This window comes from Myodes glareolus, chromosome 25 (genome assembly GCF_982192425.1).
Source record: "Myodes glareolus chromosome 25, mMyoGla1.1, whole genome shotgun sequence".
In the NCBI taxonomy this organism is placed as follows: Eukaryota; Metazoa; Chordata; class Mammalia; order Rodentia; family Cricetidae; genus Myodes; species Myodes glareolus.
Window position 1 is genome coordinate 30,863,933 of NC_142050.1, and position 23,383 is coordinate 30,887,315.

Consider the following 23,383-nt stretch of genomic DNA (forward strand, 5'->3'; position numbering starts at 1 on the left):
CACTGACTAGTAGTGACAAATATCTCTAAGTCCAGAGCAGGGCTTGCTGACCAGTCGGCTGAGAAGAAACAGCAAATTTAGTCATAGCATAGCTACTGCAGTATCACTGTAATTTAGGAAATATTCTTTTGATATCTCCCAAATGATAGATGGTGAGTCTTGTCCACATACACACAAAAAGATGTGGTGATGCGAAGAAACAAAAGCTAAAAAGGAGCCTGAGGAGGAAGAAAGGACAAGATGCTGTGACTAATTACTTCAAGAGGCGGTGGTTCAAGCCTCTCCGTGCAGTGGAGAAGAGTTAAGAGAAAGCCCACCATGCAAGGCGTGAGGTCCAAGTACTCTGAGCAATGTGCTGTAGGCACACACAAGACTGGCATCAGACATGGCTGGTGTGTTCAAAGAGAAGGCAGAGAAGGCGGAAAGGGTTTGAACTTGAGGCTAACGCTAATTATAAAGCCATTAGAAATATTTAAACCAAAGAAACAAACAAGATTCAGACTACATTTTTAAAGCACATTAAAACTACTTTGGAGAAAGAGAAAGAAAAAAGGGAGAAGAAAAAGAAAAGAAAGGGAAGAAAGAAGGAAAGATGAACGGGAGCAAAGTGGAGGACAGAGTGCTTCCCTACAAGTGGTTATGAAAGTGCAGTAAGAAATGGCAATGCCACTCTAAGAGAGACATACATGGATCTAATCTACATGGGAAATAGAAAAAGACAAGATCTCCTGAGTAACTTGGGGGCACAGGGATCATGGGAGAGGGTAGAAGAGGAGGGGAAGGGAAAAGGGAAAGGAAGGGGGGAAACAGAGAAAAATATATAGCTGAATAAAAACAATTTAAAAAAAAAAAGAAAAAGAAATGGCAATGCCTTGGACCAGTACGTCTCAGCCTGAGTACTACTGACATATTCAAGAGAACAATATTTTATGATAAGTAACTATGTATAAAAGCAACATGGCTATCCTGGACCTGTTCGATGACAGTACCCTATATGCTCTGTCAACCTCAAACGACTGGTCAAATATCCCATGATAGAAGGTGTAGGCTATATAACTGAAATATATCTCTGTATATCTAGAAACCCTAATTAACATGACTAAAAGTTTCACTATTACAGAAGACTATCTATAACCTGTATTTTTTAATTATACATTTTTAAATGAGCTGCACAAACATAATACCTTAATCAAGAGTAAAAATATAAATATAAAAAAATTACCTTAAATGTGTATCAATAAACCAAGATCTATACCAATGCAAAGTATTTATCTCTATAGCATATCCCCCTTTAAATGTAAAGAAGAATTTATGAACAATCATTTAGGGAATTTGGGTGTTGTTTTCTCAAAATTACTTCCTGCTGTTAGTTGAGCAAAGTATTTTTAGGGGTTCACAGAGACCTTTTGAGGAGGAGGTCTCGGTCCATTAAACCACATTAGTCTGGAAGGAATCCACAGGTTCTCATCCTCCGTGGAAACAAAAGCAGAATCTCTTTCCATAGCAACATATCCTTAGACCCAAAATTTGAAGTCAAGATACCTTTAAAATATATATATATGTTGGTTTAACTTAGCAGTCCGTACAATAAAATATCTCTCTGTACTTAGCTCATTCACAGTCAAAATTTTCAAAGAAAACACAATATAATATACATAAATCCAGACTCTCAAGCTCTCTCAGTTTTTATGTGGATGTAGTTGGCCCATGTTGGCGCACCATTTTGTAGGCAAAGACTGCTTGTTCATAACCCGGCCGCTCAGACCCAAATAATCACATAGAAACTATATTAATTACAACACTGTTTGGCCCATTACCTCATGCTTCTTATTAGCTAGCTCTTATATCTTAAAATAACCCATTTTAATTATTCTGTGTATTGCCACAAGGCTGTGGCTTACCGCGTAAAGTTCCAAAGTCTGTATCCTTCAGCAGCTACATGATGTCTCTGTTTCTTTGACTCCACCTACTTTCTCTCTGTATCTCTTCCAGCCTGACTATATTCTGCCCCGCCATAGCCTGATGCAACATTTCATTAACTGATGGTAATAAAACATATTCACAGCATACAGGGAGGACTCCACATCAAGAAGGGAATAAAATTCCCCCACAGTGAGAACCAGGCTACACTATAGGAGAATGGTAATGAAGAGGGGTAGATTTGTGATATAGTTGAAAGTTTCAGGGCTTTATTAATTAGAAGGAGGGTGCAAGGACATAAAGCAGGAAGAAGGGATCAAGAATAATTAGTAATAAAAACACTTTTTTGTTAAACTAACATTCACATTTTCATCAGCTGTAAGAAAGAGTTTTCTAAGACAAACCTTAGGCTACAAAGACTCATGTGGATAATAGTTTGGGCTTCTTTCATTCTATAAAAAGAGAATTGCAGTTGACAGATATATTTATAAAGAAATGCACACTTTCCAATAAAATCTACAGAAATATTAATCTTCACCCACTATGACAGTATTTTGACAGTTTTATTTCAAAATATAGTCATGTGAATTAAAAAAAAAACACTGAAAGGGTCCTTTGCTTTGCAAATCTTTTAGAACAAAATCTCTTATTTCTCGAATTCCATGATCAACAGAGCTGACCACACTTAACACTGCATATACAAATCTCCAGCAAACTGTCTAAAGGAAGTGCAGGTGGAAAATACAAACTAATATATCACAGGAAGCATCCCTGTGGGACCAGAAACCAACTCAGCACTTGCCACACAGTCCAGTGGATTAAAGATGAGTCCCAGCCCAATCCTTACCCTTTCTGGCAACTTGACTATTTAGCTCTAAGCTTTAGCCATTTCATGCACAAAGTAAAACCACCAGCAAGTCAGAATAAGCCTCCCAGGAATACAAGGAAGACTAACAGCCAACATGTACAAAGTACCTAGTCAAGCAAAGTTGTTGAAACTGTGAACTGTTACCATCCCACATGATTAGTTATCATCTTGTTTGTTTGTTACATACAGTCTCACCGTGTACCCTTAGCTGGCCTTGAATTTGTAACCCCTCTGCCTCCAGTACTGTGATTACAGGCAGTCGCCAACTGCCATGGCTGTCTGGGAATGTATTCTTAAATGGTGTTTATTATCCAAATTAAAGTCTACTTGAGAGTACAGGAAATAGCTGGTTATATAATGTCAACCCTGTTTACTTTAAACATAAGACTACATCACCACTGGGATAAGACTGGTGAGTGTCATTATGGGAAAGAGCGAGGCAGTGAAGATGACGCATATTTCTTTGCTACTTTTTCTACAAACCAATTTTATCAATGTTTTCAGTACTTTGAGAAATGACCTTTCTTAGTCAAAGCAATTTGGTTCTGTAGAAATAATAGAAGAGTCACAGAAACTCAGTTGGATAATGGCTTTTTAATTAATAGACATTTCTCACTTTAAATTGGTGGTTTCGGTGATTTTTTTGTTTTTGGTACTGTTTTGATGTGGTTTGGATAATTCATCAACCCCACCAGGGAGGCGAAATAAAATGTAAATTCTTGGTTTTTAAGAGATTTTTATTTTGATAGAATCAGTGCTCACAAAATGGAGCTGTGAAATAAGAACTCTAAACGATAAACGATACATTTTGAGAATTCATGTTAGAACTTGAATTTAACTTGTTAGTTGAAATATTTACATGGCTAAATTTCATTTTTCTACTTTATACTTGACACTAAAATCACACTAAAACCATTTTAATGAGGCAAATTGAAAAACTCTCCAAATGAAATAGTTGAAGCCTGGAGGCTCAAGATAGTTTATGTAGAGGAAGCAATTGCAAATAGTGTATAACTAATAAACTGCTCTCGTGGTAGCTACACACACTTCGATGGAGGAATTCAATATTCTGGTTTCAAAGGCAAATTGCCCTAGCAGCAAACTTTTTAAGTGATTAAAAAACTACGTTTGTGAAATATTGAGACAGCTTTGACTTTTAGATGAAGGGCAAAGAGACAGAGAAGGCAAGCACCATAAGTCCCAAGTCCAGCCCAGAAAGCACCATCCAACTGTTCCTTAATTCTTCAAGTTTCTGGGGTTTTTTCTTCCAAAGTCTAAGGATAAATATCGAGGAGAAATAAAAGCAAGATGGCTTCCACTTTGTGAACACTGGTTAAACGTGAACATTACACCTCTATCAGCCCAATTTCCTGAGGAGTGGCCGCCGCCCCACCATACAGGGACAAAACTGCTCCACACTCAGCACACTGCCAGGGTGCCATGTGCACCTCACTGACCAGAAGTAGATCCTGGCCTCTCAGGTTCACAAAGCAGAGGACTGGCTCCTCCAGCATATTCTCTACTACACTATGAAGAAAACAGGCCCCATAGTGAGTTAAAGAAAACAAGAAATTCAAATTGCAGCCATTACTAAACTAATTCACACAAACAAGCATATATAGTTTTCAAAGATTAGGGAAGTACTCATTACTTAAACAGAAAAACATGCCAGTGCTTAGAAACACAAGCCTGGAGTGAGATGAAGTTGGAATATGATTTACAGCTATGCCACCTGAACTCATTTTCCTGGACTCAGCTGACGGAAAGCTAGGATCAGGAGAGGAAAGACGGGGAAATGTTGTCCGTCTCTGAATCTCTCTCCAGAGTGAACAGCCTTCACCAGAATACATCGAATTTTTTTACTCTTCTAACACAGCATCACCAGCAGGACTGGCAGATGGCCTCCAGAAAATCCATGACTGAGATAAATCAGCCAGGGCTCAGTTCAGCTTACGTGGACTACTGCCTGCAAAGATGAACTTCTGGACTTAAGGAAACAGATTTTGAGCCCCAGCTCACCTACCTTCTAAAACAAAACAGGGCAGAATCTACCAGCAAATGTTCTTTGAATAGGAAAATACATTTCTCACCAGACAGTGGTGGCTTGTGCCTTTAATTCCAGCACTCAGGAGGCAGAGGCAGTTAGAACTCTGAGTTCAAGGCCAGCCTGGTTTACAGATTGAGTTCCTGAACTGGCAGAGCTATATAGAGAGTCCCTGTCTAGAAAAACCAAAACAGAAAAATAAGTTCCTCTTACTAAAACTGTGGGTCCTGAACAAACACCAAGGTAGCATGAGGCCTGAAAAGATGGAAGCCCAGTTCTCTACAAAGAGTGACTAACTGTGGGGAAAGAGCAGACAGCTCAGTCCACCAGCTTAGCTATAGCCAAACTGCATCAGCAATTCCTAGATTTCCTTTGAATAGTGTTTGCACAATGATAAGACACAATTGGTTACCATCACCTCAGCAAAGGACTGAGCAGTTGGGTCCAGTTCTAGCCTGCTCTGCTACAGTCATCCCAGCATACTTTGGATAAGCATTAATAAATAAATTATACAAAGAACCCACTCCCCACCCCGGCAAAAAAGGAAAACACAGACTATTCCAGGTAATAGAGAAACTTAAACGTGAACAACAATAGAAAACTGGAGAAATGATTTCCCAGACACTTCCACACAGAGAAAACAGTTTCAGCAAAAATTACTCGAACACTATGCTTCATGAGAGAAAACTCTATAATTACTGTCAAGAGAAACATCTGAACAATATGTGGTTGAACATCGCTGCTGCAATTACAAGTAAAGAAGTCACAGATTTTGATGGCATGCTTGACTGACTTTGGTCTTCCCGCTCTGAGATTCTGGCCATATGAAAACAGCTTCTGAACTGGGTCTTGGACCAGGACTCCACAGCAGCAGAACATCCACAGAAGAGCGATCGAGTTTAGAAAGAATGAAGAGACATACAAGGCTTAAGAGTAGACTATCCACCCTTCTTTCTTTAACTGGTGATTATAGGCAGTGGTCTCTGCTCCAAACAAGAGGAAAGAGGGCAGGGACAGAGGGCCTCAAACAGAAGCAGCACGTGGGAGGTCCTTCCAGCACCGACACACTGATGGCGACAATATGATCGCCTATGGCATTCAGAATGACGGGGACTTTAACCTACCTTAAGCATAACGGGATGGAAATGTGTGGGTATAAAATTATGACGGTGCAGGGAAGAAATAACTAAAAATGAGATTAAGAAAGAAAATAATGTACAGTAGTAGATATTTTGCCCAGGAAGAAACCATTACGACACACAAAGGGGGGGGGGAGGGTTCACGTCTAAGACATCATCCACCTCCTGAAAGTGTCCAGACAGGGAACACAGCGTTGTGTTGACCCAGGCCTTCACTGAGCCACTGAATAGTAACAAACGTTTCAGCAAATACTGTAAGTTAGAAATCTATCTGTCTAAGTCAGCTGTGAAGAACATGAAAAAATATTAGATACAAACTGATTGCTTAAGGTTACCTCCAAACCTCACTTTTATGACAGGCCTTGGTAAGTACTGGCTCTGAACAGAAGTACTTGTACTCAAGAGTTTTTTTATTTCTTTAAATTACTACATATCTACAAATTGCACGTAGGTTGAAGTTATAGTTTTTATAATTTTATAATTTGTATCTATAACAGAAAAAGAGTAAAAATAGTACACTAAATTAAAACAAAAGTTTGTAGTCCTTGGTTAGTGTCAAATTATAAAGACAACTTAATGTTCTTTTTAATACAATATACATTTAATAATTAACTATATCTATTAATATTAGTAACTTATCATTACTATAAAAAAATATCTGAAGCAAGCTAACTTTATTTTTAAAAAAAAGCTGCCCCATTAGCTCACAGCTCTGGACATTCAAGGCCACAAAACCTAAAGTGAGTTCATTTGCTAACACTACAGCTGACAGCATCGCAGCAAGAATGGACATGAGACAGAGAGCTGCCCAGCTTCAGCTGCTCTCACAGCAGTTCGCTCCTGCAAGCACGAGAGCCACCCAAGTCACTCTGAGGGTGCGATGGGCGGTTTCTCCCTCCTGCCCCCACCACACCGTATGACATGCCTCTATCTAGTCTCCGCCCAAAGCTTCATCACCTCTCCCCTTGAAATACCAAAAGCCAGAAACACACATGAGACAAACCATACCCAAGCCATGGCACTGTCCCTTCCAGAAAGACAGTTTGTGGTATTTTCCATTTTCATTCAATTGAAATTGTGAGCGTTTTCTACATGAGAGGCACAATACTCTAGAACACAGTTACTTACACAGTTTAAACATGACTATAACTCACAAAACTGCTTGTCTAGCCAACTCTTTCCTCCCCCATATTTTAGCTTTTCTCTTCACGGGCTGAATGTATCTAATAATAAAGTCACAAAAAAATTAAACTAAATGGATTTAGACAGAAAGTAACATCACTATGAATTTCACTATCACGAGGAACTAAAAGATACAAGAACATCTTAAGCCTAAATAAGATGCCAGAAATACTGGCATCCATACCACTATCAATGGGAAAAATAAGTGAGCCATTCTATGATTTAAAGAAGACAACTGATAACATTTATGAGTAATTTATTAAACCACTTACTAAACTAAATTAAGACTCATAGATCTAATGTAATTTTCTTCAAACTACTAAAACTAAGGACAAATGTCAACTGATATCCATTTAAAAACAGCAAGCAGGAACTCTCAGCTGATGGGCATATAGGGCTGTACCACTGCATGGCTACCCTTTCTTCTTGACTTCTCAAAGAAGGTTATTAAAACTAAACTACTCTCACCTGCCTTTATAGGTAAAGAGGTGAAATTCGAATGCCAAGGGTCAAAGGTCAGAAGTAGTCACATTTTTCTTGCTGTCAGAGATTGGCTTTTAGAAGAAGGACAAAGGGAAAAGAAGCAAATCACATTTTTAAAAGACTATGTTCAAACTATACCGTAGAGTATTGTGTCCTTGTGACACTGGCCTGCTGGTGGTACCAACACAGTACGGTCGACTTCAGCCTACACAACAGTTACACAACAGACTGTAACAGCAAAAACAGGCTGTCTCCTCTGGACACTCAGCAGCATGCCAAATGACTGTTCTACCCATCAGATCTTTTGAGGAGCAAATGCATGATCCCAAATTAGAAAGAAGAATTTCACCGTGGAGACTGATAATTAGCAATTCAGGAGCATAATCTTATTAACTCAGCAAACCACCCCAGTGCCCTAGGATCTACAGTACAATGAACGGAAAGGCTGTGTGCAGATGTGGTGGTTTAGTTTTGTTTTTAATGAAAATATAAGTTGCTGCAAAATCCGCTCTGTTGTCACTATGGCCCTAATAGGAAATTTCTCATGGGGAAAACCAGCATTAGACATTCAGGAACAGACGTAAACGAGGTGGGGGTAAATTCTGAGTGGCCTGAAAAATCTTTGGCTTCTGTGATTCTCTCTAAATGTGTGTGCCATGACCAGTCAGAACAGCAGAGGGAGGGCATCTGCTCCAGGGGGAAGGCAAGGCAAGCCTGCCAAGGTGTCGTACAATCTGATAGAGCTGCTAGTCTGGCACACATATGGGTTGATTTCCATACTTTCACATGCCTAAAAGTACCTCCTGACTGCAGAGAGGCAGTCCAGTCTCGGGTGTCAGCACTTACACAGAGCATCAAAATGTGCAGAAGTGATGTCAGCAGCTTGGAAATCTCCCAGAAGTGGCAACGCAGCCATCCTTTAAGGGATGCTATGCCGCCAAGGTTTTGATGAAGCAGATTTGATACTGTGTGGGAAAACAAGACATCAAGACTGAGTATCCAAAAGTGAAGCAAATGAGTGAAACCCGATGTACACAGGCCAGAAGGAGGCTTTAGCCCAAGGATCCAGTTATTGAAACAACTGGCACTTTTAGCCAGGGAGTTCTTATTTGTGAGGGGCAAGAGGTAGCAGGGAGCCTGTCCTAGGAACTGTAAGAAGCTTAGCAGCATCTTGGCTGACATCTACCAGTTAAGATTTGACAAGTATGACAGCCAAAAACATCTCTAAACATTGTCAAATGTCCCCTGAATTTTCAGACTTCCTGAGTTAAGAACAATCACCTTAAACAATTTATTTCATTTATGAATACACAGGCAGCAATATGTTTTCTCAACATTTAGTCTTAACAAGGTATTTCAATAAGAAACTTCAAGAGATGAACCACTATCATAATTTGCAGCCATTTTTCCCTTATCTTGAAATCAATGGCATCTTTGATTCGATGACAGCCTACCACCACTATCCACTCCCACTGTTAGGGAGCCCTCATTGGATCTCCTGCTAAGCAATGGTTTCCTTTGTCCTGCAGTCTTAGTCAGCTCCAATCTTCCCTAATCATGGTTCTTCAGTCTTCCTTTCTGAACTATCAAACAGGTTTACTAAGCTAACCAGAGTTAAGGATGGATCTTTCAGTACAAAGAAAACTCTGGCACAAGGTCTTCAGTTAGTCTGCCCTGATAGAAGACATTTCAGGATATTTCTCTGTCCCAACGTTCACAGCCTATTATATTTTCCTGCTTTCCTCAGCACTCTGCATCTGCCAGAGCACAAAGTAAGCTGCGATCCCTATACTTGCCTCTAGCTTTGAATGAGCTTTAAAAATTGCTCAAAGAAAAGGATGCACTTAAAAAGGGGAGGGAGGAGTAAACATTTCCACCTCACTTAAGAACAGAGTGGGGTAGAGCGTGACTGAATGCTACACAGCACACATGCCCGTGGGAACGTTACAAGGCCATCCATTAGAACGTCCAATGCACACTAGTGTGGGGAGTTATAATAATGATTCTATAAAAAGAAACATCACAACAGAAATTAATTCCAAAGTTCTCCTCAAACAGGTGTATTTGAATTGTACTCTTCTGTGTACCTAGGTTCAGATCGCACACGCGGGAAAGGCCTGGTCGGCAGGACGTGCGCAGGTGACAAAGCAATGGCACAGAGAACCATTCTGGGGAAATGCTCACAGGCTTTTATTCCAATTTAGGCGACAGACAGCAATGCCTCAATGTGCTGTCACTCCAAGATGCTGCTTTTAAAAGACCAAACTGAAAATTTTCTTAATAATTGTGCTAAAGTTTCTTCTCTGGGGGGAGGAGGAGAGGAAGGGAAAAAGCTATTGATTCTTCCCCCAAGTGTCATATAGGAGAATACACACTTTTTCCAAGATTTGACAGCTGGGGGTTGTCACGAAGAAGGCTTCGAACAAAACAATTTTTTAAAAGAAAAAAATCATGTAACAGCTGTACCACCCTCTGTTCTCTGCAGAGGTAACAGAAAATAAACCCTTTATCAATAGTCATTTGTCCAGGTTACAGCCAGGTGCCAACCCCATTCCACATGAGATATGAAAGTGGCCTTCGCTAGCACCTTTTATTCATCTCATCTGCCCTTTCCCTTTCATGGGCCAGAGCAGAGCACATGGGAGTCAAATAATGAAGGGAAATGCACACATACAACTGCAGTGAATGACTTGAACAAAAAGCCTGTACCACATGGGAATAAAGGAAGACAAAAGAACTCCTGAATATAGTTAGCAAAGTACACATGAATTTGAGCCCCACCCCCAAAAAATCTTATAAAAATAAAATTTAAGAAAATACAATTCCAGGACCGCGAGGGGTGCGATCACCCACTGATACAAGGGGACTGGTCTGATGAGAGTTCGTCAAGGTCATTTGGACTGGAACTGAACGAGCATGTGATCCAACCAGATTCTCTGAATGTGGCCGGATTCTCTGAATGTGGCTGGCCTGCAGTCTTTCCGAGAAGCCATTGACAATGACACTGGGACTTGTTTCCTCTGCATACACTGGACTTTTGGGATCCAGTCTGTTTGGATACTCACCTTCCTGGTCCTGGAGGGAGGGGGGAGGAACTTGGACTTCCCACGGGGCTGGAAGCCCTGACTGCTCTTAGGGATGGAGAGGGAGGAGGAGGAAGGGGGGGGGGGGTGGGAGGGTGTTGGGAGGAGGGGCGGAAATGGAAACTTTCATAATTTAATAAACTTTGGGAAAAAAAAAGAAAATACAATTCCAAACAAGACACAGAAATGCTACCATAATGTGCTGCTTTTATTTCCTTCTTAATGAAACTGATACGAATTTTTTAATACTTAAACTTCAGTACCTAATTATATATACTCCATCTCCCTTTACTATTATATACAATTTTATATATAAGATATAATTATAATTAAATAATTATAAAGTGCTTCATAGGAAACCACTATGTAGACACAGACCTTTCTGGCAGCGCTAATTTTATATCAGTTTTCTTAAGTCATAACCCTTTATCTATTGCCTCAGAAAATGGTGGACTTAATGGACAGCTTTATATTCTTTTCCATATTTTGTATGGATACATTGCAAGTTCAAACTCATCAGCTAGGGGATAAAACACCAGAGAAATTAAATTATAGTTCTACGGTCAACCAATAGGACTCCATACCAATACAAAGCTTTCTTCTATTAGCTTTATCAAATTGTGAATAGATTCTAGTCAGGTGGTGGTAGTGCGTTTAATCCCAGCACTAGGGAGGCAGAGGCTGCTGGATCTCTGTGAGTCTGAGGCCAGCCTGGCAACAGAGTACCAGGACAACCAAGGCTTCCACACAGCGAAGCCATTTTGGAAAACAAACAACAACAAAAAGGTTCTAAGTTCCTGCTCCATGTAGACATGTGTCTGCTGCTCGTCATGGAAAAAATAACACATACCCACAATGCCTTATGCTCTGTGCAACCTTCAGAACCCACAGATGGAAAGCACTTGACTCTTTTCTTGGGTTAAAACGTATTTGCACATCTCTATGAATAAGTACATACTTTAGATCTTTAAAATGTAGTGCTATTCCATAGCAAATGTATATGTAGTACTATCAGTGTTGTTTTACATAATGTTTCTCTCACCTGCTCCCCAAGTCTATGACTCTTGCAAACTATTTGAGAAAGCAAATATGGATCTACATGACCGTCTACTGTTTCACTGAAGGCCTGTACCATGATTCATGCATCACTCCCCCCAGGATGGTCTTGGACTGCTTCCAGGTTTCGACTCTATTATTTCAATGAGTATTCTTTTAGCTATTATTCCTGATAGTGTTAATAATGATAACAATAAAATGGAAGTAACTACATATAAAAAATGTATAAGATATAAAAGAATGGTTATTTCTGTAAGACAGAATTATAGAGGACTTTCATTTTCAGCTATGCAAATTTCTATGACACCTCAATTTTTAAGTGGTTATATCACTAATTAGTGCTATTTGTTAATCCATGCATTATATGTGACATATGATATTCATAATTACCTATAATAGTATCCATTTTATATACAGTAACAAGCAATTCAATTTTCAATCTTAAACATATTCTTGTAGAGATTCAGATATTCTTAGGAATCCTCAGAAACTACTTTCCATATACTGAGAAAACAAAGCTCATATAATAATATAATTCTCTAAAGACATGAAAAACTTGGGGCTTTACCAAGCACAACCCCAAAGCAAAATAGCCAAGTTTGTATGTTCAGCACATTTTGGAGTTCTATCATACAAAGTACTGTTGTTGCTTGGTTTTTACAATTTGCAGCAAAGAACATTTGTTGTCCTTGCAGAAGACCCACATTTTGACTCACAACTGTCTGTACTTCCAGTTCCAGGGGATTCAACGCTCTGTTCTGACCTCCACGGGCACCAGGAACACAGGTAGTGCATAGACATACATGCAAGCAAGGGACTCATACACATAAAATAACATAAATAAATCTGTTAAAATTGTTACGTATCACAAGTCTAGGCAAACCTGTAGTTCCATGGAACTCACCGTCTCTGGTTTTCTGATTCCTTCTTAGCTTGCTCCAATGCCAGCTCCTCGGCTACTCTTTTTTTCAATTCTTCATCAGAAACTATAATCAACAAAAAGTAAAAGGAGATGAAACAAGTGCCTTGCTAAAACCAAAAACAAGAAAAGATGGCTAAGATGGGTCTGAACGGGCAAAATTCTACCAGGTGGTCAGTGTCTCCTTGGAACTCCCTGAGCACTGCAGAAGGGGCCAATTAGTGCACTTCGGGAATAATTTAATCAAGAGTCCCCTGGTGACCTAGAAATTTCCACACCTGCCAAAATTTATAATAAACTCAAGGAGTTGCTTACTGCCCAGTGGGGAGACTAACTGCAAGGTCTTTAAAATGCTGTCCTAACACTAAAGTCTGACAATGCCTGTAAAGGGAGGTCAGACTATCAAGAGGACTTCGGGCAGGAAAGGGATGCCAAAAAGCTTCTCAATTCAATAATTAAATAATTACACAAATATTACAAAGCATGAAATATTTATATTCGATTTTTCCATAATTTATGAAAAAGGCATTTATGACTTATGGGAATTTAGAAACCATATTTCTGGGATATATGTCATTCAAACTCAAGTTCCAACAACTGGAGACAGAGAACAGTACTGAGCACACAGCTGGAGCTTCCTAAATACCTGGAGACATGATTGGCAACATCTGGCCTTTCCAATTAAAAGACTGCATACAATATGTCTTGTAAAGATTTTTACAGCTATAACAGTAAATAATGGACAAGTTTTACAGATTACGAGTCTTCTGTAAAAATTAAGCAAAAACTATCTCTTCATCATTAGAAAGCTATCAACTGAAATGAGTGAAAAGCACCAGAACCGTTGGGAGCATCTAGGAAAACACAGAGGACCTAGTGTTATTCCTTATGGTTACACCTCTTAGAAGACAAGACAGCCTGTGTCTGCCTGCTATCTGTGTACATTATTTGGTAACCTATCAGGGGTTATGTGTTTGGAGTGAGGAGGGCTTGCTAAGTACTGGCTCCTTTTGGGAACAGATCATTGCTATGTAGGCCAAGTTGGCTTCAAATTCACAATGAGCACCCTCAGCCTCTCAAGAATCACTTTGTGTTACCACAAAAAGCCAGGGATTGCTCCCTATAAGAAAACTGAAATTTTTGAAAGTAAGAAAACATTGAAAATGTTCTAAATTAGACTGTTTGATGGTTGCACACAAACCTATAAATAAGCTTAAAAAACAACTGAACTGTTCACTTTAAATGGTAAATATATCTCAATAAGGAGAAAGTACAATATAAAACAGAGGGCAAGGACAGGGAGCTGGGAAGCTCTGTGCTGAACAGCTGTCTTCTTATGAGGCTGCTCTCGCACGCTACAGGTCTTTCCCAAGTCTGTGCTGTCTCTGTTCTGTTTCTCCTGCCTTTAGAGTGATTTCATGAGAAAGGTGGCCCCAACTTTGAAAAGAGAAACACTCTTGCATCCAGGGAAGTCTTAAGGTTTTTTGCTTGTTGAAGGGTTTTAAATCATAAAAATAACAGCAGAGAAATTGCAGGCAGTAACAGCTCAAAAAGGGAGCCTGATTAAGTCTGTTTTTCTATTAACTAGATTTTGGATACGCAAATAATTGATCTCTCTGACTTCTGGCTTCCTATCCAAACACAAGTCTTGTGAATGAACCTGCCAGCCCTGAAGTTCTGAACTGCACTCCACACAGGGCTGATCAACATAGCCAGCTTCTCAGAAAAGCCAAACAATGTGAAAGTCCTCTCGGGTTGGATTCAGCACCACAACAAGCACGTCTATTTAGTACTACCTGATCTAAATACATCCTGAAGTCTGGCAGACCAACACACTGCCAATGTGATGAGGCAACACCACTTCCTAGGGGAGTTCAAATCACAACAGAACACTTTTCTCAGGTAAGAGTCACTAAGATTCTCCATCAAAACTCAACTAATCAATTAAAAGTTAGCCTCTGGAAGACCACAGTATGCCACGCCTAATATGAGTCACTGAGATCAGTTTTCAACCTGAGCTGAGAGAGAGAGAGAAGTCTCATATCTTCTTGGCTTATTGGGTTATTTTTCCAACTTTACTGAAGTATAATTGACAAAAATAAAGTATAGATTCAATATGATCATTTTATAGTTATATCAATTGTGCAATGACCGCTACAATCAAATTAACACATTAGCCACCATACACAGATTATTGTGAGTTTCTGAATGAAGTAAAATCTGGCCTTATTAAATCTCAAGTACAAAATAAAATATATAAAAGAGTCACCATGCTGCATAGCCTGTCTGCCCCGAGCTTCCTCATCCAGAGCAACCTATATCCAACATCTCCCAAACACAGCCCTCCAGAACTGTTCTGCTTCTGTGGTTCACCAGAACCTGCCTTTCGGCATCTGACTCCATGACACATCTCCGTAGCTCATTTCTTGTCTGTGACACTGGGGCTTCCTTCCAGGGCAAAGGCCAAAATGAGCAGTGATGACCAACTGGGACAGTGACGAAGTGGGTGGATGGCACCAAGGTCACGCGCTACGGGGAGAGGGAAAGGCAGGCTAGAGGGCTGCTATTCCTTCCCCAATCCTCTCTGCCTGTCCTACTCAGCCCCCACTGCCTGGGGTGAGGCAAGAAGCAGGAGCAAATGGATTAAAGGTGGCATAACCTAGACAGGCCACGGGGAAGGGAGGATAGAAACAGAAAAGTACCAGCAACATACCAGCAACAAGAGGGGCAAGAAAGTTCTAGAAGACAGGCCCAAGTGATGAGCTGGGTGACATCACTTCTGGTCAATAAAGGCAACAAAACACAGCTATCTAATGCCTTAGCTATTTCCAAGAAACAGGGCAGAAAAAAAAAAGCGTAACTTCGGGTCTCAAGGTCAAAACTGGAAAAGTAATTACCTAAGCTAGCACCCAGATTTTAGAATGACAAAAGATAACTCAAAACCTACCATAAAGAATTCAGAATCTACAATAGCAGATCAAGGCACAGGCAGAAAATAAGCTAGTGTGGTAATGGCAAATCTAAACTTCTTATTTGTTTTTAAATCAATAGAATACAGAAAGCAACAATGTATTTCTTCTGATAGGTCAGATCCAAGGTGCCCAGGAGAAAAAGATACATTACTCAGAGCCCGCTATTTAAAATGGTCTTTCTGGAAATTTCTCCAACTCTCCAGATCTGAACATTTTCTCAGCTACAACTGTTACTAAACTAAAAGGTCAGGGTTTCAGGACAAGCTACCGCAAGAGAAGCAAAGGAAAGGCAACTCTGCCCATTAGCGAGCACTGTGAGCTCCCAAGCAGATCTGTGGAATTGGACACGAGAACTGCTCATGTCATCTAAAGGAGACTGGTCACGGAAATTTGCACATGCTTCTTCAAGTTCTCTGAGTACAGCTGGCCCTGTGGCTTTCACATTCCCTCTAGAATGTGTTAAGGTTTAGGGATGTTTTCTTCGAAAACATGTACCCCGATCAATACTTTGGTAAAGTCTCAGAAATCACTGGAAGGAAGCTCTCAAAAGTGAACATGTTTCAATGAACACTAACACATTTTCTGAAATGGTTATAGAAAATAATTTTGCTGACACTGAGCTTAAAATGCTGCTTGGTTATATCGAGTGTGACCTTAAACCTCTTACTTGAAAATAATTCTTGATTAAAAACAGGCCATTATTCCTAACAATTTTTTATTTGCTTGCTTGTTTTAACTAAACATTGGGAATCCTGTAATTCTCTTCTCAACTAAATTTCTCAGCTATAAATGTGTGTTTAGAATCCAATAGAGAAGCTCCAAGATGGCTAACCTTATGGTACTCAATTCTGAGCCATCTTTGGAACTGTGACTACCATGGTCACACCCGCAGAGAAGTAGAGCATACACCAATTTGGCTCCTGTATCAGCTAATCATGCTGAGTTTCTTTCTGTGTTTCCAGAGGAACTGATTAAACCAGCGAGCAGTGATGAGGGCACCCTTACAATAAATCCTTTGAGCAGTGAACAGAAAAGCTCCAAAGGAGGGAGGTCTTATATACATGTCTCATCTATGGAGAACACAATTCCTGGTTAACAAAAATGTCTCCGGACTCAAGAGACACACCACAGGCAGGTAGATCTCGAGTTCAAGGCCAGACTGCTCTGGTCTACAGAGCTAGTTCCAAGACAGTCAGGACTACACAGAGAAACCCTGTCTTGAGAACTCCCAGGGCAGGGAAGGGAGAAGGGGGAGGATACATACACGACACACCAGCTTTCTGTGCAACTTCTTCCACCTTTACAGTTTCTTTGCCTAATCCTTGCACATTTGTTACAGTATTTCTTAACCCCTAACAAATTTCATAATAAAAATTAAGACTTGCTACTTAGAAAAACACCAGTTATTTTGGGATTGCCCCTTCACTCAATTGCCTTTCTGGGCTTTAGTCTGCAGATACACATCATGTCCAAGCATGAAAAATTTATCATTCTCTGTGCAAAACACTGAGAGAAACTATGACACTGTACTATATGGAGAAAGCGTGCTGTTGTTTAACACAAGCAGATTTTACAGGATTCTGACTTCTCTGGATTTAGACACTTGAGCTACAGCCTGCAGCAAAAGATACACTCAAATTATATTTCAAACTCCACAGAAACACTCATTAATCGTAAGATGGCAATAAATTCATTAATATGAAGAGAACTTATTTTTTAAAGTACTAATGGAAGCATCCATGCAATCAGTGAAATACAACACAGTATATTACAGCTAAACAGCCCTGGCACGTGCTGCAGTATCAATCTTGTCCTGTGCCACATCTCCTAACAGGTGCAGGTTTTGATGACTAGGATAGATCGCAGGAATAAATAAATATGCAACAGTCTGTCATCTATAACACAATCTATCTTGCAGATAAATTTATTTAAACACACAAAAATGCATATCCAAAAATAATATGTTCTGCAAACAATTAACAAAACATCACATTGTCATTCAGTAAATGTATCTTAGGACTGCTTCAAAAAAAAAAAAACTGAACCTGTCTACATACCTAACAGAATAACTGTGCCTAATACATTAAAGCTATGAAGACAGAATAAAAGTTCCTAACTGCACATTCATAATAATAAATGTTGTATCCAAAAGCACAGTGCAACAAAGAGTTTGGCAACCTAAACATTTAGGCACCAAGTTAATGGTCTATTTTGTAATGTCATTCCTACATCAGCATTAATATACCTTTGAAAACTTCTAATATGAATGGCATAATATGCAAATGATGCCCATTTCATTGTTTGCACTCACAAACCAGCTCCACATTCCATTCTTTGTGAAAACACGCATCAATACTAGACTGCAGAAGCTGAATAGCAATAGACAAGTCTGCAATTCAGAGCCTACAGTTTTCATATTTGTAAGCAGACAATTTGTAAAACCAGTATTGAGAAGCAGATACATCTAGTATTTCATGTCTTAATATCCTGAATAATAGCTGCAAGATCTCACAAAGCCTCTAGGAAAATAAGATCTATAATTTAAATTAAAAAATAATAATTACCCCTGGATATTGCTTTTTGATGCATAGCTTAATTTTTGTTTGTTTCAAAAATGGATATATTTTGTTCACTGGGGATAAATATATAAATTAAACAGCATTAACTCTCCAATCCCAAATGAAGAGCAAAAACCACACAAACTCTGTTTTCACTTAAGTCAAATAGTCTCTACTTCTTTAGAACAAGAACAGACTTGAAATAAAAGTCTGGGCCTAGTTTTCCCTAGCTATGATTTTGCTCAGAGCCTTACACTGCTTTAGGCCACAGCTGTGGTGCCTGTAAAATAAGGACCCAAACTAGCAAGTTTCCAACATCTTGCCCTCCGCTCTGTAACTGTGTTAAGCAAAAGACCTGTTGTGAGTCCTTCTGTGGGCCACCAGCCAGCTCCCAAATAATGACAGGGAGATGTCTTATTAATTATGAAAGCTCGACCTAAAGCTTAGACTTATTCCTAACTAGCTCTTATAACTTACATTAATCCATTTCTTTCCATCTACATCCTGCCCCATCCCGCTTCTCAACTCCTGGTGTCATTTGCTTGCCTAGACTGTTCCTCCTCTTACTTTCTCTTTCTGGAAACCCGGCCTATCCCCCCTGCCCAGCTATTGGCCAGTCAGCTCTTTATTACGCCAATCACAGCAATACATCTTCACACAGTGTACAAATGTCCCACAATAAAGACCGATGGACTGAATTCCAGCTTTAGCATCCACATCCTCTAGAAAGCCCACTGAAATGAATATACAGGAACAAAGAAATGTATCACAGGCAATAACATGCTGCCAATTGTTTTCCTTAAAGTGATAAGTCATTCATTCACAGAAATTATCTCTTAGGTACCTGTATGACTCTGTCATGACAAGCTCAATAGAGTCTCAGTAATTTACCCTAAGGCAACACCTGGTCCCCCCAAAAAAAACCAAAAACTGAGACCATCCAGGCACCACCCAGGAAAACATCATCCAAACGAAATTCCTAACTAATCAGAGGTAATGAACCTTAGAAACCCCTCACCCCAAATGAGCTCAGAACTCTCTGATCATGCCAAAGCACTGGACTCATGCAGAGTCCTGAGTTTGAATTTGAATAAGAATACAGGCTCTTTGCTTTTGCATACAGGACTTGGTCAGCAAAATATATACAGGCTTTAAGATATAAGATAAGGTCAAAAAAAAGACAGCAGAAAACCATCTGCATGCTTTGCTGCACACAGACCCACAGACTGACCTGCGGAGGTGAGCGCCCATCTCACAGGAAAGCAAGGGAAGACACCACCAGCTCCTCAAAATAGCCTCCAAGGCAATCCCATCGCCACAACTTCCAACTCCTGTAGTTTGTTTTGTTTTGCTTTGTTTCACTCTTTGTGGGTCCACCATCCAGATCCCAGATAAATATATGGAGACTTATTCTTACTTATGAATGCCAGGCCTTAGACTAGCTTGTTTCTAGCCAGCTTTTCTAACTTAAATTATCCTGTTTCCCTTCTACGTTTTGCTTCTAGACATTTTACCTTTCTTAATTCTATATGTCTCTCTTCCCTTCTTACTACATGGCTGGTTGTGTGGCTGGGTGGCTGGCCCCTAGCAGCCTCTTCTGCTCCTTTTCTTGCTCCTCTTCCTCTTCCTTGTCTCAAGCCTAGATCTCTCCTCTTATTTATTCTCTCTACCTGGAAGCCCCAACTACCCCTCTCCTACCTAGCTACTGACTGTTCAGCTCTTTATTAGACCAACCAGGTGTTTTAGACATGCAAAGTCAAACAGCTGAACAAATGCACCAAAAAACAACACATCTTTATATCATTAAACAAATATTCTACAGCATAAATGAACAAAACACATCTTCAACTAATATTCCACAGCACTCTCCCTTACAGAAAATCCAGAACCTTCCAGAACCACCACCAGCCTGCTAGCCATAAAGGAGGACAGGTATTCATTAAGTTTTGCTGTATTGGCTAAAACCTTTCTGTTTCAACATTTGTATCCTATTTTCTGTTCTCTGATGGACTGCGTGAGTTAACATTTGTTGATTTCACTCCCCTCTCCCCAAATCAAGGCCACTAGGTATATCTAAATTATAAAAGTAAATTCAGTACACAATGAATCTATTTCAATTTAATCCCATGCTCAGGTTTAAGAGATGAAGACATAAAACAGCCCCTACCATTAAGCCCCATAAATAAATAAATAGCCCCTACCATAAATAGCCCCTACCATTAAGGAGATAATAATTAATAGGACAGTAAGACTGTTAACTGTTCCCTGAAAAGGGAAATAAATAAAATGTGTCTGGAAGAAGTAAAAACAGAAGAGTAGAGTACACTGAACAAGGGAGCTTTGGGAACTGGGTAGGAAGTCTGTGGAAGTCATGTTCAGAAGCAGGGCACTGGGGTTGTAAAACTTGGGAACAGCAGAAGGAATGAAGGTGCTAGCAGGACTTGATCTCGTAAAGGGTTACAGACCAGCTAGGAAGAAGTGTAAGACAATGAGCGGTTCTCCATGTGAGCTCCCACACCAGAGCACCACACCAGAGAACTATTAGAAACCTACAGAAGCAAAGCCTCAGCTGATGGGACCCAAGTATGTGCACTGGCAAGAGCCCCATTGTCCTGGAATCTGACTGAAGGTGGAGAGCCGCTGGCAGTGGACACCAGCAGTGAGGGTGGAGTCTTAAGATACAAGACTTTTCTCCATGAAAAACATCACCTGAGATGGCAAGATGAAAGAGAAAAATGGCAGAAGCACAGACAGCCAAGGAATTAATACCCATGATAGTCAATTAAGTAAGAGGAGAGATCCTTAGAGAAAGAAAAGATAATGAACTCAGTTTCAGACACACTCAACCAAAAGTAATGAAACAAGCACTACATAGAGCTGTAGGCAATTAGATATCTGGGCCTGAGACTCAGATCGTATGTGAGACTTGGGTGAAAATGCAGGTCTGGGAATGATTATTACAGATCTGAGCTCAGAGAATTCTCCCCGGATGGGGGAAATCATATTAAAGACAGAAGGAGAAAAGGCAAAGGAGCAGACTTAAAAATTCGTAGAAGGAAAAGAAAAGCATCATTAGAGACAAAGAATGGCATGGAAAGAATATGAGTCAAGATAGTGCATGCTGAAATGATAAATAGATCGCATCCCACGCCGATTCCCATCGACCGGCAGCAGACACCTGGAGTGCTGTATAGAGAAAGACTGTGAAGCCAAGCCCAGGCTTAGTGAATTAATGTCTACCTTGGGAACCAGAGGAAGGCCTGGCAGTGTGGCTTACAAAATTATCTCTCATTCCAGGGAGCATGTGGAAATCTGGTCATGTGTGCATTAAGAAACAGTGGGAGGAGCAAATACAGACATCTGGGCAACAAGTTTAGAAAGGAAACAAGAAGAAGAGGAGAAATATATATAAAAGATAATTTCTGCAAATAGTGGAAATCTGAGCATCTTGGAGACAGGCTTAATAATAATATCTTAGTCATAAGATACTGCTGAATTATAGTTACTATTTCTCAAAATAAATTTAGGGAACTTATAGCAAATAGACTGCCTGGAATACAATAACACAATCCAGTTAGCATTTATACATTAAAGTTCATTTTCATAATGACTATCCTGGTGCAGGCTTCACAGCACTTTTCTCTTAAAGACTATCTGATAGTAGTAAAACAGAATGGACATGACCAGCATCACAAGCTAAAACTAAATTTAACCAAGACAATGAATGTCCTTACTTACATGAACTGCTTTGGTAAGTAGAATATCAAACCCTATCCAGTACTGACCATTATTAATCAATCCTCAGCTTACTGTTATGAACAAGTGTGTATGCCTATAATGCATACATTTAATCCCCATTCTCTATTACGCACTTGTTAGATTCTGGGATTCCACTAAGCTACTGCTTAACTCTTTATCATCTGCCCAACACTATTTTCTAAGGAACAGCTTACATTTATCTTTATAGATAACTGAAGGGCAAGGAAAGCAGAAGCCCCAAAAGTCTACAAATATAAATTTGTCTTCTAATCCAACATTTGGCACTACAGAGAAAAAGTCAACTCACCTTGTCTTAATGCAGGACTTAAGTATAACACCTCCTATGAGGAAGGAAACAAGAGTCCTGGTGCCAAGTGCTAGACCATCACTAGGAAGTAAAATCAGTACAAGTGTCTCCTGGAACATTTTGGTTTATTGTACGAAATTTACATTTTACACCCACGTTTAATTCTTATTTTATTTATGCTAGTTCAACTATATTAGAATGTCAAGGCAGTGTATTAATGCATGTTTCATTAAGTCATAGTGAAAAATCTCAAGCTTGGTTTTTATTTGAATCAGATTCTGACCATTAGATCAGACTCCTCAAAGTAAGATTATAATGACTATGGCTTTGTTGCTTTTCCCTTCATCTAAGGTAACAAATCTCCACTTAACAGTCAGAAAACACCATTCTGATGTATTCATCGCAGTGATAATCTTTAATAAAACAAGTCATTCCCTGTGAAGCATAGTGGAAGCTCAGTGGCTCAGATCATTGAAGCTGACCTGTCCTTAAATACAGGACTACAGAGGATTTCAAGACCAAAGCATGGACTTTCATTTAAAGGTAAGAATGGAGTTGGCCTTTTCCTAAAAGTAAAATAAATCATCTATAGTAAAGTAGGCTGAAAAGATCACAGTAAAAGAAAAACATTTATTATGATGACATTGATAATGACCCACAAATCTCCTTAATACTGATGTTAAATGGAGAAAAGATGTAAAATGTCTTCTTACTGTTAACAGACATCTCATTTGTATAACATGCTGTGAGGTTTAGGGGTGTCAATCCTGTAGAACTGCAAGGACTACACAGAATAACAATGAAGGACTGGGGGTGCAGCTCAATTGGTAGAGCAGCTGCCTGGCATGTATGAAACCCTAGGTTCCAACCGCAACATCAAGGAAAACCCAAGTTTAGTGTGACACATAACTCCTAGCTCAGTGGGAGCAGGAGGATATGGATGTCAAGGTCACTCTCGGTTATATACCAAGTTTGAGTCTGAGAACCTGTCTCAAAAAAATGAAATTGTCACCTCTACTCAGGCAGTAGTTGATACCTTAATCAGACTCAAGACACAGTGTTATTTGTCTAATTTTTTTTTGAACAGGGATTG

General features: G+C 39.7%; 1 protein-coding gene across 1 annotated transcript in view; it reads right to left on the minus strand.

Moving 5' to 3' along the window:
* The window catches only part of Chchd3 (coiled-coil-helix-coiled-coil-helix domain containing 3), a 273,254-nt gene that overhangs the window by 203,729 nt on the left and 46,142 nt on the right, over window positions 1-23,383 (minus strand). The window contains exon 3 of the mRNA XM_085683560.2: window positions 12,680-12,761. Within this exon, the coding sequence (XP_085539686.1) occupies window positions 12,680-12,761 (82 nt within the window). The remainder of the gene's footprint in view (window positions 1-12,679; window positions 12,762-23,383) is intronic.